General features: G+C 40.6%; 1 protein-coding gene across 1 annotated transcript in view; it reads left to right on the top strand.

The window, feature by feature from the left end:
* The window catches only part of DNAH10 (dynein axonemal heavy chain 10), a 51,261-nt gene that overhangs the window by 24,355 nt on the left and 11,086 nt on the right, over positions 1 to 15,820 (top strand). The window contains exons 43-62 of the mRNA XM_017734703.1: positions 213 to 332; positions 1,268 to 1,413; positions 1,825 to 1,977; positions 2,261 to 2,521; positions 3,156 to 3,328; positions 3,693 to 3,786; positions 4,853 to 5,020; positions 5,323 to 5,511; positions 6,139 to 6,310; positions 7,201 to 7,404; positions 8,128 to 8,208; positions 8,613 to 8,810; positions 9,427 to 9,588; positions 10,145 to 10,319; positions 11,165 to 11,346; positions 12,092 to 12,228; positions 13,092 to 13,309; positions 13,651 to 13,872; positions 14,467 to 14,614; positions 15,411 to 15,690. Coding sequence (XP_017590192.1) covers positions 213 to 332; positions 1,268 to 1,413; positions 1,825 to 1,977; positions 2,261 to 2,521; positions 3,156 to 3,328; positions 3,693 to 3,786; positions 4,853 to 5,020; positions 5,323 to 5,511; positions 6,139 to 6,310; positions 7,201 to 7,404; positions 8,128 to 8,208; positions 8,613 to 8,810; positions 9,427 to 9,588; positions 10,145 to 10,319; positions 11,165 to 11,346; positions 12,092 to 12,228; positions 13,092 to 13,309; positions 13,651 to 13,872; positions 14,467 to 14,614; positions 15,411 to 15,690 — 3,483 coding nt within the window. The remainder of the gene's footprint in view (positions 1 to 212; positions 333 to 1,267; positions 1,414 to 1,824; positions 1,978 to 2,260; positions 2,522 to 3,155; positions 3,329 to 3,692; positions 3,787 to 4,852; positions 5,021 to 5,322; positions 5,512 to 6,138; positions 6,311 to 7,200; positions 7,405 to 8,127; positions 8,209 to 8,612; positions 8,811 to 9,426; positions 9,589 to 10,144; positions 10,320 to 11,164; positions 11,347 to 12,091; positions 12,229 to 13,091; positions 13,310 to 13,650; positions 13,873 to 14,466; positions 14,615 to 15,410; positions 15,691 to 15,820) is intronic.

Raw genomic sequence — 15,820 nt, 5'->3', positions numbered from 1 at the left:
AGTGGGAGTTGCTTAAAAAGTGATAATATGGTCCATGTTCTGGAGTAGAGGAATGTTGGTTGATGCCTTCATGGGTTAAATGACTTGCAAATAGAAAAAAGTGTTGTCCAACTTGGTCTGTAATCTTACCCTTAATTTTCATCTCAATCGGATTGTTTTCTTAGGAAATATTTCAGTGTCCTAAAAACTTGCAGTTGCTTAATGGTTTGCAGGTCAGCTGCCAACTTTGTATGACTTCCATTTTGATGGGTCTCAAAAGAAGTGGGTACCTTGGATGCAACTTGTTCCCGAATATATTCATAATCCTGAAGTGAAATTTCTCGACATTCTAGGTGAGTATAAGATAAAATACAGTGATGATTTGCTTTCAATTCATAACATGCTACCACTGACTGCATGGCACTTGACATGAGACATCCTCTTTCTGTACTGAAGGTCATCTACTCACGTTCACTTTCTTGTGATGGCACAAATCAGTTTCTTTAAAATTCTTGTCATAGTAATTTAGCAGTAGTAAAGTTGATGTTTACAGCGTTGTCTAATAAAAAAGTGAGGAGAAGATGAAAGCATGTCTCAGTTAGTAAGGCTTATTAGGAGCTAATAATGCCTTTTAAAAGCTAGAATAGCAGGAGATTCACAGCTTGCTCTACGAGAAATTCTAGGAAAACGTCAGCTTGTAGTTCAAGTATTCAGTAGATAAAAATTACATTCTTAGGGCTGTTATTGGTTGTTACTTCAAGCATTGCCTAATTGTGCTTTTCATAGTTAAGGACAAATTTAGGCATCTTAATTTACAGTGATACTCCAGCAAGCACGGGTTAACTTCACTGACACAAGAGATAAATTTATGATCTCTGAAGTTGCTCCAAATGGCAGGCTATTCACATAGAAAAAAATTAATCTCTCTAGAGTTCTGGGAAAATGCTTACGATCCAAATAAATCCTGATTATATCCTTGAAATAGGGATTAAATGGAGTTTAACCAAACCATGACCCTCCTATATGAATGATAACTTTTTTTTTAGTATATATATATATATATGTATATATATATGAAAAGATCCCAATGACAAAGACTGAAAGACGATGGTTAAGCAATTAAAATTTTCTTTTGGCATTGTTAGTGAGTTGATAATTCAGATTATGTCTTTGTGCAACTGCATGTTAATACCTCGAGAGTGTGTTCCAGCACTATTCTGTAAATATAAATCCCCCAGCTGTAGTGCATTTTCATTTAGCCTGTGATTGTGTTCATGCTCTTTTTCAGTGCCCACAGTGGATACCACACGCAGTGCTTGGTTACTGGAACAGATGGTAAAAGTGAAACGCCCAGTTGTTCTTGTAGGTGAATCGGGTACATCTAAGACAGCAACTACACAGAACTTCCTAAGCAATCTGGACAAAGACCTTAATGTATGTGTGAGGCCTTTTGCCCTGTTTGTAAAGCTGCATTTTCATTCTTTGCCCTTGTGGTAAATTTGCACTGTGAGGTGTGAGTCTGTGGGTTGCAATATTGACTTGGGTAATGTGACTGCAAGCTCCAGACCCAAAGTGTGTGGCTGATTTGAAAATCCTTCAAGATCAAAGATGTTTTGTCCTCTTCTACCTTGTACAGACTCGATTTTATGAAGTAAAAATATATTATCAATGTGTTAAGAATGGGGTTACTTTTCTTTGTCGTCTGTAATTCAAGTGAATTATGGACCTGAGAAGCATTTCCTGTATGTCTGACAACTAATATAAAAATACTTTTGAATGCTTTAGTAAAAAAAACCCCAACAAAACAGGTTAGAATCCATTCTTATCATCTCCTCCTGTTTGCAGCTGGTGCTGGTAATTAACTTCTCTTCTCGTACAACATCCCTGGACATTCAGAGAAACCTGGAGACAAACGTAGAAAAACGAACTAAAGACACTTTTGGCCCTCCCATGGGAAAACGTCTCCTTGTGTTCATGGATGATATGAATATGCCAAGGGTAAGCTGTCAATAGTTTTGCAAGGTAGTATAGAAACATTTGGGGTGGCACTGATATGGTCCCTGCAGGCACAAATCCAGTGTGCATTTAGTTTATCTCATAGAAGAGGCACTTTTCCCATAGGAGACACTGCTGAATGTTCACACTCAGTGCTAGAGCTTTACAAAGTGTCCCTTAGTCCGTGTAATGTTCTCCTGAGTGTGGAGCACAGTATCCCCACATTTAAAGCAGTAATTGGTGAGCTGATGTACTGTGCTTTGATGTATCCTTGTGTATCCTGCAGGTTGATGAGTATGGCACACAGCAACCCATTGCCCTACTGAAGCTGCTGCTAGAGAAAGGTTTCATGTACGATCGTGGTAAAGAGATGAACATTAAATTTCTTCGAGACCTGGGTTTTGTTGCTGCCATGGGCAAAGCTGGAGGAGGTCGGAATGAAGTTGACCCTCGATTCACCTCACTCTTCAGTGTTTTTAACGTCCCTTTTCCTTCTGAGCAATCACTGAATTTGATCTACTCCTCCATCCTGAAAGGCCACACTGCGGTAATTTCACTGTTTTTAAAGGATTCCTCAACAGGTTTATGATTTTTAAATAGAAATTTATTTCTATGTTGTTGCAAGACCTCATATCTTTGTTATCATTTTTTTTAATACCTAGAACCTCACGCAAACCTTTCTTTTCCTCTTATCTTTCTCAATGGGTTTTACATTGTTTAGATAAATTCTTGTGTGATATGTAAACATTCAAGCCAGCAGGTAATTTATGAACCTGGGGCTTTTCATAGGTTGAAACCTGTGAATGATTTGGTTGCAGTTCCTGTAAGCAAATGCACAGAGATCATCAAACTCTTTCCTGAATGAGTATGAAAAGTGTAATATAATGCAATAGACTGCATTACTAGCCAGGTACCCACAACACTAGTTAAGATCAGCTTAATTTTTCTGCTATAGAAATCCTGTGGGAATTCCAGTCACTGAGTTTGGTGTTATCTTGAGCACTCAGCAGGTTCCAGAGTGAAGATGGAGCCTGCCCTGAACATTAAACTGCAGAATGTTCATACTAGAGAGAATTTCCGAACTAAACAGGTTTAAAAGCTGGAAAACAGATTATGTTTAATAGCATTGAGTTCTGTCTGGGCAGTCTCATGAAAACACCTCTTCTTTCTCATGTCTGCAGACCTTTAGCGAGTCCATATCAGCCATCTCTGACAAGATTACTCTGTGTACTTTGGAACTTTATAAAATGATTATTACTGACCTACCTCCTACTCCTTCTAAATTCCATTACATTTTTAACCTTCGGGATCTTTCCAGGATCTATAATGGACTTGTTCTTACAGATTCAGAAAGGTAAGAATAGAAAAACTCATTAGTGGTCCCACACCTATTTTTTTGGGGTAAATCTGGGTGAAAATGAGGTCATTTGATACATGAAATCAGTCACATTTGGTTACTTTTCATTAAACCACAATGAGAAATAGAACATCCTAAACTGTGATCTTACTCTCCATACCAAACACTGATGCATTAGTCCTTCTTAAATGAGATATCAGAGGTAAAAATGCAAGCAAATTAGTTATTATGAAAAGAACCAAATCATAAAGATAATAAAGTAAAAAGGTCAATCCAAAATTTGGTCCTTGTTATTAACCATATGGCCTTAGGAATTGTGTCAGCTCATTTGGTGCAGTCTGATATTTTGATGTTATTTCAGGTTTCACACAGTGACCCAGATGGTGAGAGTTTGGAGAAATGAGTGCCTGAGGGTTTTCCATGACAGGCTGATTAATGAAGCAGACAAAGAATTGGTGAGTAATTCCTTTTAATTTTTCAGTAGTCACTGACTATTATTATGGCAATTAACTTGCAACAGCAACACTACCAAGTGTTGGACTCTGGTCTTGCTGTCTGACTGCAGACTTGTCTAAGCAATATGTCTAAGCAAAATGTTGCTCATTAATTTAAAACACAGCCCATGGAAGACTCTTTTCCTGAAGCAATTTGGCTGTGGCAGACTAAGAAAGCAGATCTGCTGAAGCAATGGAAAGTATCACTTGGTTTGTCTATCCAGGAGAATTGATTGGCAGAAGTAAGGGTGACAAAGTGTGAGAGCAGTACAGGAGAAAACTCAGGAAATCACTTTGAGTCAGTATTTTCCTTCAGGAAAGATTGTACCAGAATGTGACTATACAGTCAAGTAGCAGAAAGGATAAAAGCCAAGTTCTTACACAGTGGATTCAGTTCTGGCTGTTATGCAAATTGGAAAATACTTCAAATTATATCTTAAAATACAGAAGAGAACAATGCCAATTTAAAACCCTGAGATTTAGGAGAGAAATAGAGGTAAAGTCTACTCACCTATAAGCAACTTGCTTTGCTTTGGAAGTTGCTTAGATGAAAAGAGGTAGGCCAGGAAGGCTTCAGATTTTTATGGTTAAAACTTTCTCCTCTAACATACAAAGATATATCTCCAGGTTAGTTTTCACAACGCAAAATATTAATGCAGACTTTGAAGCTTTGTGAGAAATCTTTCTGATGAGACATCTAGGAATGCTGAAAAGGAAAGTTTATTAATATACTGTTTACACCAATATATGAGAAGGTGTTTTTTTTTTTTAACAGGCTTATCCTTTTTTGCTTTGATGTTCTACAGTAGATTGTCTTGAACCATTCTTGAACTGCCTATTAGATCATTTTAGATCATACATAGAACACAGAAGGGGGCAGTAATCTTTGGATCTTCTAGTGACTTAAGTATCACCTTTAAATAAATCAATATTTGAGCAAGAATCTGCATTATCACCTTTCTAAGTATTACTGGATTCACAATCAAGTGCTTTTTTGTGTTGCCTGACTCATTTCATATCCTTTAAGGTACAAGGCCATATAAAAACCTTGGTTGAAGAGCATTTCACAGATGACTTGGAGCATGTCATCAGGGATCCCATTCTTTTTGGAGATTTCAGAACAGCACTGAATGAAGCAGAACCTCGTATTTATGAAGATATCCAAGACTATGATGTAGCAAAAGCTCTCTTTCAGGTAGAGTGCATTGGCTGGGAACTGAGGAATGGGAACTGCCTGAGGAATGGGCAGGAGCCTGCCTCAGGCTGTAAGAAATCTGTTCTCTTCTATGTGCACGCCGAACTTTATGTGCTTGGATGCCCATTTGGGGTTTGCAGTGATGAAAACTGAGGATCAGCTACAGAGTCAGCTGTGTTTTCCAATAGTTTATTTTCCCTGAGGAACGGGAAAGGAATAATGCTGCTGAATGGGCTATTTTATTAACATTATTAATTGTTTCACTGGTCTCCTAGTAACATTCTGTTCACCTTTCTCTGAAGGAGATTTTGGAAGACTACAATGAGTTTCATATTAAAATGCATCTGGTTCTTTTTGATGATGCTTTGGAGCATTTAATCCGTATCCATCGCATCATCCGGATGGACCGTGGGCACGCCCTGCTCATCGGAGTGGGAGGCTCAGGAAAGCAGTCCCTGACGAGACTGGCTGCACATACAGCTGGATGTGAGGTTAGTGACCCTGTGTCTTGGCTGGGAAAAGAGACAGGGAAAGTAATACTGTGATTGGGATTAAACTGGGGATGTGGGTAAATCAGTCAGTCAAGATCAGACTTGCAGCTCTGCCCTGTGGAGAGAAATGCAGGGTGAGGTGATTGACAGGAGGCCCAAGATGACTGTGTGTGATCTGGGTAGGAAGCTGTCAGTGCCTGAATCTGGGTTTTGGCACTGGGGAAAGAAAACAAGGATGTGTTTGGCGATGAACAACTAATTGTCCTTAAACTACTGCTGTTGGTACTTCCATGTGTTACAGCAGCCCTCCAGTGCTGCCCGAGGAGCCTTGTTGTGATTGATACTTTATTATTTCAGAGAGGAAATGTTCCTCTCAGAGGCACTTTACTTACAAAGGTTTGGAAGGAAAGAACAAAAAATGAGGATGAACGCAAACCAATTTTGAAAATGCAAGCCTGCAGGGTTGTACAAATGTAATTTTTAAAAAAGAATGTACTGCATAATTTTATTGATACTTAAACATTTACTGATGATTGGGGCCAAACCAACCCCTTTGGGTTGAAATTCAGAGTTACCATCATGTCTTGGGTCCACCTGTGTCTTCTCAGTGTATGTTTTCATCCTTAGGTATTTGAGATCATCTTGAGTCGAGGATACGGAGAAAATAATTTCCGAGATGATTTGAAAAATTTGTACCTGAAGCTGGGTATTGAGAACAAGTCAATGGTCTTCTTGTTTACAGATGGGCAGGTGGCAGAAGAGAGTTTCCTGGAACTCATCAACAACATGTTGACTTCAGGTGCCTTTGGCAGCCTCTCTGCTTGTGACTTATAATCTCAACAGAACTCTTGATGCAGCTATTACTGGTTCACCCTGTGTGCTCTGCTGCTTTCACACCTTTCAGTACTACCTGAAATGATCTTGGCCTTAATAATGGTTTTCTGGCATCATCTTAGAGTCAAATGTGTCTGGAGAGGTTATAGGGTTCATTCATGCTGGTGATAGCGCTCCAGGAGTCTCAGATTTCTTCCAAGACTGAGGGAAACTTCAGCTGCATTTGGCCACAAACCCACCTGTTGTCCAATTGGCTTTTGAATCCATTCACCTGAACTGCAGCAACTGTTCATATGTATATTTATTTATATGTGTCCTGAAATGTAGTTTGATGTCTTCTAGTGAATCAAGCAGCTGGAAAGGAGCAGCAGCTGGCACTGTGTGACCACCCTCTCTATAGAAGTTCCTACACAGTCTGATACGAGAACAGATGTGTTAATTTTATCCCTTTCCTTAGTCTAGTTTTCCCTGTCCCTGGTCTGTCATTAGGTTACTTATGCAATATTTGCCACAAGATTGAGAGAACAAAAATGTGATCTGATGGTTCACAGACACTAATGAAGATTTTCTTTGCAGAGTTAAAAGTACTTATATTCCTGTGACATTTTGTATATGTTGCTGAAGCCCAACCAAAACTGCATTAATTATTCCTCTAAATTCCAAGTATGCCCTATTTTCCGTGACGGCTATGGGGAGGAGGAGAAGATAGAGAGATGAATTGGTTCATTCAAAACTACTCAGAATCATTTTTGCAGAACTAGGTTTAAAATTGGTTTCTCATCTGCCCTATCCCCAGCCATATGGTTTCCTCTTACTGGTTGTTCTCACTAGCATTCTTCTGTCCTTATGTTACAGGAATGGTGCCAGCCCTTTTTGCAGATGATGAAAAAGACTCCATACTGAATCAGATTGGAGAAGAAGCTGCTAAAGCTGGCGTGGGCCCAGCTAAAGAGAGTATCTGGCAATATTTCATAAGCAAATGTGCAAGCAACCTTCACATTGTCCTGGGAATGTCCCCAGTTGGGGAGGACCTGAGAACGTGGTGCAGAAATTTCCCAGGTATAACTTGTACACTTTTAGTCCTTTCTCCATGAAAAAAAGATTTACAGGCAAGAGAAAAATCTCCACTGGACACTGAGAGATGTCTGGCAGATAACACTAAGCAGAGCAGGTTTCATGATTTTTTTTCCAGTTAATTACCACGTATCAGTGAACAATATTGATTAGCATTTATCAGATCAGTTCATTTTCCAGCTGAACAGCTAAAAATCAATTGGTCATCCTCACTGAACTGGGAATACACAGCATTTGTCTGCAGCCTCTCCTCTGTAGTTTACAGCAGAAGGTGTGGTGTTAAATCATTATGAAATTAGGGTGGTGGTAAGAGAAACATTTTTGTATCCAAAGCCAAAAACGGGCGTGGTGAGGGGGACACCCACAGAGAGAAAAAACACCTGAGCCTGGCAGGTGCTGCAGGAGCCCTGGGAAACAGAAGAGATTCGTGAAAGATGGGTACAGGTGGGAATGCTAAACCAGGCCCTGAAATATTTTATTGCAGCTTTGACTGTGTCCTGTAGAGCCTAAAGAATGGTACAGTGGGGTTAGCAGAACACTGGGGCAAATGGAAGTATTGAATTTTGTGGTAAGTTCTAGTGCTTAGAAAGAGTCAAGACTAATTTGCAAATTCTTGATGTAAATAAAGTTAATTAGAGGACTGCCTGTCTGATTAGGGGTTTGTTTTACAAAGGAATTTTTCAGATAACGCTGTCCTTTTGTTTTAAGGTCTTGTCAACAACACTGGTATTGACTGGTTCTTGCCCTGGCCTGCCCAGGCCTTGTGTGCAGTTGCACAATCCTTTCTGGGTATGTAACATGCCAGTATTTCAACCCATTAACCCTTGGCATAGCCTAAGAAATAAATTCTTTACTTTGCAGTTATTGTACATTTCACAGTTTCATTTCCCATTGTGCTTGTTACCTTGAGTCTAAATGGGTAATGAAAAACCCCAGTCAAAAAACTACTGGATGGTAATTTCTTAATCGAATAGGCTTTTTAAATTGCTAAAATTCAAGTTCCCAGCTCTGCAGACAATGTGGGCTGCCTACCAAGAGGTTTCCTTCTGGCTCTGCCCTGGTCTTGCTTTTTGCCCCAGAAAACAGACTTGTTTTGTGCCTGGCTTAGATGTGCATAAGGAAGATGGTAATTGGTGTACTCTGAAAAAAGCCACAAATCTTTGAAATTTTTTATTTCTTCTGCCCAATTTTAGGAAAAAACAAACGCATCCCACCAGAGAGCTCCAAGGCAGTGATTGACCACATTGTCATGGTGCATGAATCTGTAGGGGATTTCAGCAAGAAATTTCTGGAGAAACTGAGACGTAGAAATCACGTCACACCAAAAAATTACCTTGATTTTATCAATACTTATGCAAAATTGCTGGAGGAGAAAAATGAGTTCATTTTGGGTAAGGCTTTGTAGATGTTTTCTCCTTTTTAATGCATGATTTAAATATTTTAAAACCAAAAGGAGTTCTGGTGAGAATCCCACATATTACCCAGAATATGCAAAAATTGTTTTAGCAGTACTATCTCAAATGCTGTGCTGGCACACAGCTGTGGGGGCTGTGTTTTGACATTGACCCAAAATCTTTGCCACGTGTGAGTGTTCAGACTCTGTCAAACAGTGGGCTCTCCTCAAATCCTTCTGTAAATGAACATGAGCCAGAATCCCCAAACCAGACACTCCTCTGCTTGGGGAGCAGTCTGGTGAAATCTAATGCCAGCATGGCCTCTCTCAAGGTTTGACTTTCTTCCTTAAGCAGCAATTCTTATTCATACTTCAGTGGCACTGGAATATGTGAAGAGGATAAAATACAAACAGGGTAACATGGAAAATAAGTTGTGGCACAGGGCCACTGTGCCAGCTCAAGTGACATTAACATCATTTTGGTTGGGAGGCTTAGGAAAGGAAAATCCCTCAGTGCACCTCTAAGGATATTTTCTCTTTGTGAGATTGTCTGTTGTTATGTGGTTGAACACAATCAATGAATCACTGACATTTCTCCCCTTTTTTCTACCTAGCACAATGTAAACGGCTGGATGGGGGCTTAGTTAAATTGAAGGAAGCTGCTGTACAGCTGGCTGAGCTGAACATTAAACTTGCTGAGCAAAAGATTGTGCTAACAGAAAAAACAGCTGCTATTGAGGCTTTGTTACGAGACATTAAAATAAACACAGAAATAGGTGAGTAATTTACAGCTACTGAAGTGTCCCACAGGCTAAGCAGGGCTCACATCATCTGTGTTGAGTTGGGAGACCCTTGAGGAGCTCCAGCTGCTTTTTGAGGTATCCCTCTTGTTCTGTGTGCTGCTCCCATGCCATGCCAGAAGGGCAGGTCCCCTGCCTTGCCCAGATTGCCATCTTTGCTCTACATTTGGCCCACAGTACTTTACACAGCTCACTATTACGTTTGCCTGCCTTTGTTTTCCCTTTCCAAGGTGTAGGAAATGTGGGAAAGACAGTAGCCAGAAAGGCAACTTCTAATTCAGAAATTTAGTATTAGAGGAAAATGAGAGGGAAACATGGAGAAAAAGAGATTGTGCACACTGATGTGTGGAACACTAACTGTTCCTAGCCTGGTGATGTAACTGTAAGCAGAGGCAAGCTGGCAACACAAAGGTTCTGACTTGATGGTGATTTCTGATTTTCAGCAAAGAGTAAATCTCTATTAGCATATTAGTATATGTTCTGTATACAAACTTGAATGATCCATTCATGATCCTGCCTTTACAATTACTAGCTGAGGAGAAGAAAAAAATGGGTGAAGAAAAAGCTATAGAGATACAGGAACAGAATAAGATTATTGCTGTGGAGAAGGCGGAGGCTGAGGCAGCATTGGATCAAATCAAGCCTATTATGGAAGCTGCCAAACGGGAGGTCGAGAAGCTCGACAAGGCTGAAGTTACTGAACTCAGGTGACTCATTTGTATGTACAGTAGCATAAAGTCCTGGAAATACACTGAGAACCCCTTGTTTGTTGGGTTTGAGCCTAAGCCTCATCTTCCTCACCTGCCTGTGAAGGTCAGGAAATCAGTTGTCTGGGTGCAGAGGTCACAACAGAATGCCCTGATTCCTAGCCCATGACTTTGCTTTAAGACAGTTCTTCCAGGCTTTTGTTTGCTGTTTTCCTCATCTTTCTCTGACCTGTGTCTGATGCACCAGAACCTGCTCTGGTTTTTGCCTGAACGATGGCTGTCCAAACCTGTTCATTCCTCTTCTTTTTTCTTCTGTGTCAGTAGGAACACCAACAGTTGTTTTTCAGGGATACTTTCATAGCATGAAAATGTATTTCCCTGCTGAATTTATTCCTCCCTGTGTTTGGATAATACATCTTTTATTTGAGGATCAATATTAAGGCACATCCAGTCTTTATCTCTCCCTGAAATAGTTATCCCCAAAGTAGCAATGCCTCTCCCTTCCCTGCCACACATGTTCAGTTTCTTTTCTCTCATAGGTCTCTGGATTTTTCTCCAGCTGCTTCACTGCCCTAGGAAAGAAATCCTCAGTGTTTTAAGCTTTCCACAGTTGAAATCCTTTAGTATTTCGTGGATCAAATTGTCTGAATACAAGAATTGGTTCTTAGCTTTTGAGTAGTTAATAATTTATTGTCTGACTTGGGTTATCTTTTTCACTGCTGGAGCTTGTGTTATGTAGAAGCTCCTGTATTACAATGCCTCTCTTAACAGGAAGTGCCCATGTCTGGCATCATGTGCTTTGTCTCCTTTTTTCTCTTCCACTGTCTTTCTCACCTGTTTTCCAGATCCTTTGCAACACCCCCGAAGCAGGTGCAGGTTGTCCTGGACTGTATTCTTATAATGAGAGGTTACAAAGAACAAAACTGGAAGAATGCCAAAGCGATGATGGCTGACACAAATTTCCTGCGACTTCTGTTGACGACAGACTTTAGGGAAATTCCGTGGAGCCATGTGAAAGCTATGCGAGGTGAGTTCCTGTTCTGGGTACTTGCAGTGAATATAGGTTCTTGTTAATGGGATCAGCCATGTCAGGGACAATCCTTCCAGTGCAATCTGGGAGAGATTCACTCTGTGCCAAGGGACAGCTCTGTCCGCAGTGCTGCAGCTGTTGCACTGTTGGGGTGACTGGATTTTTTTGATTTCAAAGACCTTCTGCTGTGTGTTCCATCCAGTTTATTCCTTAGCTAGGGGTCTTACAGGCTCTGGTTTAAAGCAGGCAAGAAACAAACAGGATAGCTGCTTCTGTCTGCTTTTAGCTGCTTAGTAGAATTATGGCCTCACCCATATGATGGCAATTAAAATGTGATGTTACAGAGTGGAAAGAAGATAAGCTGTATCTAAGGTTTATGGGCCCTTGCACATGCTCTCAAAGGTGCAATCCAGAGTAGTCCCATTAGAAGGGGAATTTGGGTCTTGGAGAAAAATGGCATCTGACTGCTGCAGAGAAGACAAATTATGATCCTCAGACATGCTGAACAAGTCATGAATACACTCCCTTCATGGAGAAAGAACCTGAGAAATCACTAACAATATTGGGCTTGTGTTGTTACAGCCCAGTAGCTTCATCTTAGGGTCTCTTCAATATTCTGACAAATGTTTCCTATTGTCTGTCACAGCACTGGCTGATATTGCTGGTAGGAAAAGCTATTTCTTTGAGAATTTTTGCACAGTTATTCAACTCACTTGCAATATTTTTATGTTTGCCAATTTAGCTCTCTTAAAGAATCTTAATACTACCTGGGCTGAAATGGAAGTTATCAGCAGAGCAGGACTGGGAATGTTAAAGTTTGCTGAAGCAGTTGTGACCTACTGCGATGTAGTTAAAACAGTCAAGCCAAAGGAAGAAAAGGTAAAATGTGTTGGAATCAAACTCAGAGAAGGTCAAAGCATGATCCTGATGGAAAAGATAATACTTAACCACTTCATGGACTGCCCACTTTTCTTATTTAAGTGCTTAAAAAGTGGTGTTTAGGAGAGCTATTGCAGTAGCAGTGAGGCAGGTTCTCAGTCACAAATCACTGTATTTGTTGTGTTGGGATGTGGGTTGTCATCCTTGGCAGTGCTTCAGGGATGAGGGAGGAACATGTTCAGTTGGAATTTTGTAATCTAACATGCTTAGAAAAACACAGTTTAGAGCTTTTTACTAAAAACAAACTTAAAACCCCATGGCATGTGGACAGAGCTGAGGTCAGTAGTACACAAAATCCATGTTCCTTAAGCACAGACCTTGATTAGCTTTTTTTAGCATGACTGGAAAGTCAGCTATATTACCAAAGGAAAGCTAATGTCCAACAGATGACACTGGGAAACTTTTGTCAAGAAAAGGTTATTATATACAACTGACTACAGAGAAAGTATATTCACTAGATGATGTGTCTGACTATTTTTGGAGCCTTAATACTGTTGTTATTAAGCAGACAAACCTCCCCTTTTGTCAGGGCATAAGAGTCCTGTTGACCTCCAATGCTTTAATATTCCTTGTGGGTACAAAACTGGGAGATTTCTCTGCTTTGGAACTGCAGTGTCAGACCATGATGTGTGTTTGGGACAGGGAGAGGAGGGTGAGAGTGTCAAGTTATTTTGGCTTACACTGTGTATTACCAGGACACTTTGAAATACATGATGTAACCAAAAGAAATGTGAGAACTTAATAGTTCTCTCCAAAATCCTTCTGTCCTCTGACACTTTTGTTTCCTTCAAAATGTACTTTAGGTGGCCAGGCTAGAACGGAACTACGAATTAAGTAAGCGGGAGCTGGAAAGGATACAGGCAGAGTTGGCTGCCATTCAGGATGAGCTTAAAGTTTTGGGGGAAAAATATGAACTGGCAATAAAAGAAAACCAAAAGTTACAAGAAGAAGCAGAGATAATGCAGAGAAGATTAGAGGCTGCTGACAAGCTCATCGCTGGCTTGAAATCCGAGAATGAGAGGTAAGTCTAGATTCAAAGAGGATAATTTCTGACATCAGAGGTTCTTGTGTCAGGGATAAAATCTATCAGGTGGAGACATTTTTGAAAATGTTGCTTCCTATGGTTTTTGTTTCTGAGAAGAGCTATTATCTGTTCTGAGGTAATATCCATCAGCTCTTGGAAAATAACTGAGATTAAAAGGAAGAAGGTTCAGATCAACTCAGTGTCTGTGGCCACCATAATAGTGAGAGAAAACTGATTCTAAATGTGGGAGTCTATCTCAACCTGTATCTAAAGTAGCAGGAAATTCTGCACATAAACCCCATCTTCCTGGTACAGATTGACTCATATAATTCTATCAGGTGGACAGAGGAATTCAAGGAATTAGAAATACGAAAGGTGAAGTTGCTTGGAGATTGTCTACTTGCTGCTGCCTTTCTGAGCTATGAAGGAGCCTTCAGCTGGGACTTCCGTCATGAAATGCTCTATCAAGTGTGGCAAGAAGATATTTTCTCAAGAGAAATTCCTGTCAGCCATCCATTTAAGTTAGAGAGCCTCCTGACTAACGAGGTGGAGGTTAGCAGGTATGTCCAGTCAGGAAACCGAGGGACTACTGAATGTGACATTATAAAGTGGGAGTCTGGAGCTGAATCTGTAGCACAGAATTGGTGTTGTGGGTAGAGGTGCACAGCCATACCAGAGAGAGACAATCTTACTTTCGTGTCAAGAGGAGGAGCCAAATTATTTTCCTTCTGATTAACAGGGGCCATTTGCTGTAACAAACTGTTGTACTTAGCACTCCAGGGACATTCACTGAACTTAGACACCTGTAATACCATTTCTAGGAAATTTTAGGAATTCTCTATAAAATATGTTTCCATAACCCAACAGATGTCTTTTCTTTGACTTCAGTGAGTTATTAGACCCATGCCCAGGTAGCCCATATATCAACTACCACAGGATTGCTCACCTAAGGCAACAGTCAGTACTCTGAGTAGTGCAGTTACAATGAGTTAGTGAGCTGTGACACTGTCCCCATAATCACATACCCTGTGTGTGTGTCCTTGTGTGTCTAATAGTGTGCTCAGTGAATTGCATCATTTTACTGACAAATGAAATGTGCTGCTCTCCCATTGAGTTTTCATCCCAGGCTGGTCTTTGATACATTCTGTTCCCAGATGGGTTTCCCAAGGATTGCCCCCAGATGAGCTCTCTATCCAGAATGGCATCCTGACAACGTATTCAAGCCGCTTCCCGCTCTGTATTGACCCACAGCAACAGGCCTTACATTGGATTAAGAAGAAAGAAGAAAAGAATAATCTGAGGGTAAAGATAGAAGATTGCTTTACCTCGTTACTGGTTGTTTTCAAAGCTGCATAAATATCTGTCACCTTGAAAGGGGAACCAGTTACAGATCACAAAATCATTGAATGGTTTGGATTGGGAAGGACCTTCTAGTCCTACCGCCTGCCATGGGCAGGGACACCTTCCACTATCCCAGGTTGCTCCAAGCCCCGTCCAGTCTGGCCTTGGACACTGCCAGGGATGGGGCAGCCACAGCTCCTCTGGGCAACCTGTGCCAACCAACCCTCACAGGGAAGGATTCCTTCCTAGCATCTAATTTAACCCTGTCCTCTTTCAGTTTGGAGCCATTCCCACTTGTCCTATTGCTAAATGTTTTTGTAAAAAGTCCCTCTCCAGCTCTCTTGGAGCCCCTTTAGGCTTTGGAAAGTGCTATAAAGTCTCCCTGGAGCCTTCTCTTCTCCAGGATGAACAACCCCAGCTCTCTCAGCCTGTCTGCACATGCAGAAAGAGTCTAACCAAAAAGCTGGTATAGATTGTGATTTATTTCAGCTCCAGAATGAAACTTCCATGTAGGACAACAAACACAGTTAGATGCACAGTTAGAACTTTAAAGGGTAATTTCCAAATGGAAATTATTCTCAGCTAATCAGAAAAAAGCACCTTTACTGTTTTGTACGAGTGCAGTTTATATCATCTGTGAAAGACGAAAAGCAGCAAAGAGCAAACTTCGTTAGTGTTGGCAGCTATTGCAAAATAATAATGTCCAGCAAATTGAATATCAATTCTCCTTTCATGTTTTCCCCTTGTTCTCTTGCAGATGGCTTCCTTTAATGACCCAGATTTCCTGAAACAATTAGAACTGGCCATAAAGTATGGAACCCCTTTCCTGTTGCACAGTGTTGATGAATACATCGACCCTGTGATAGACAATGTCTTAGAGAAGAATGTCAAAGTTGCACAGGGGCGAGCATTCATTGTCCTGGGGGACAAAGAAGTTGACTATGACAGTAATTTTAGATTGTACCTGAACACCAAATTAGCAAACCCAAAGTATTCCCCCTCAGTGTTTGGCAGAGCTATTGTTATCAATTATACAGGTAAGCTCAAGTGTGTACTTAAAGTAGGGAATATGCTGTTGTGCAAATTTAGGGCCTGGGTCATTGTCTGAAACCTTGGTGAAACTAAAAAATTCATACACTCCCTTATACTTAGGATTTAATAGAAAAT

Source organism: Corvus brachyrhynchos, unplaced genomic scaffold (genome assembly GCF_000691975.1).
Source record: "Corvus brachyrhynchos isolate BGI_N302 unplaced genomic scaffold, ASM69197v1 scaffold114, whole genome shotgun sequence".
NCBI classification, from domain to species: domain Eukaryota; kingdom Metazoa; phylum Chordata; class Aves; order Passeriformes; family Corvidae; genus Corvus; species Corvus brachyrhynchos.
The sequence above is the reverse complement of the archived record's forward strand: the minus strand, read 5'-3'. Positions and strand labels throughout refer to the sequence as shown.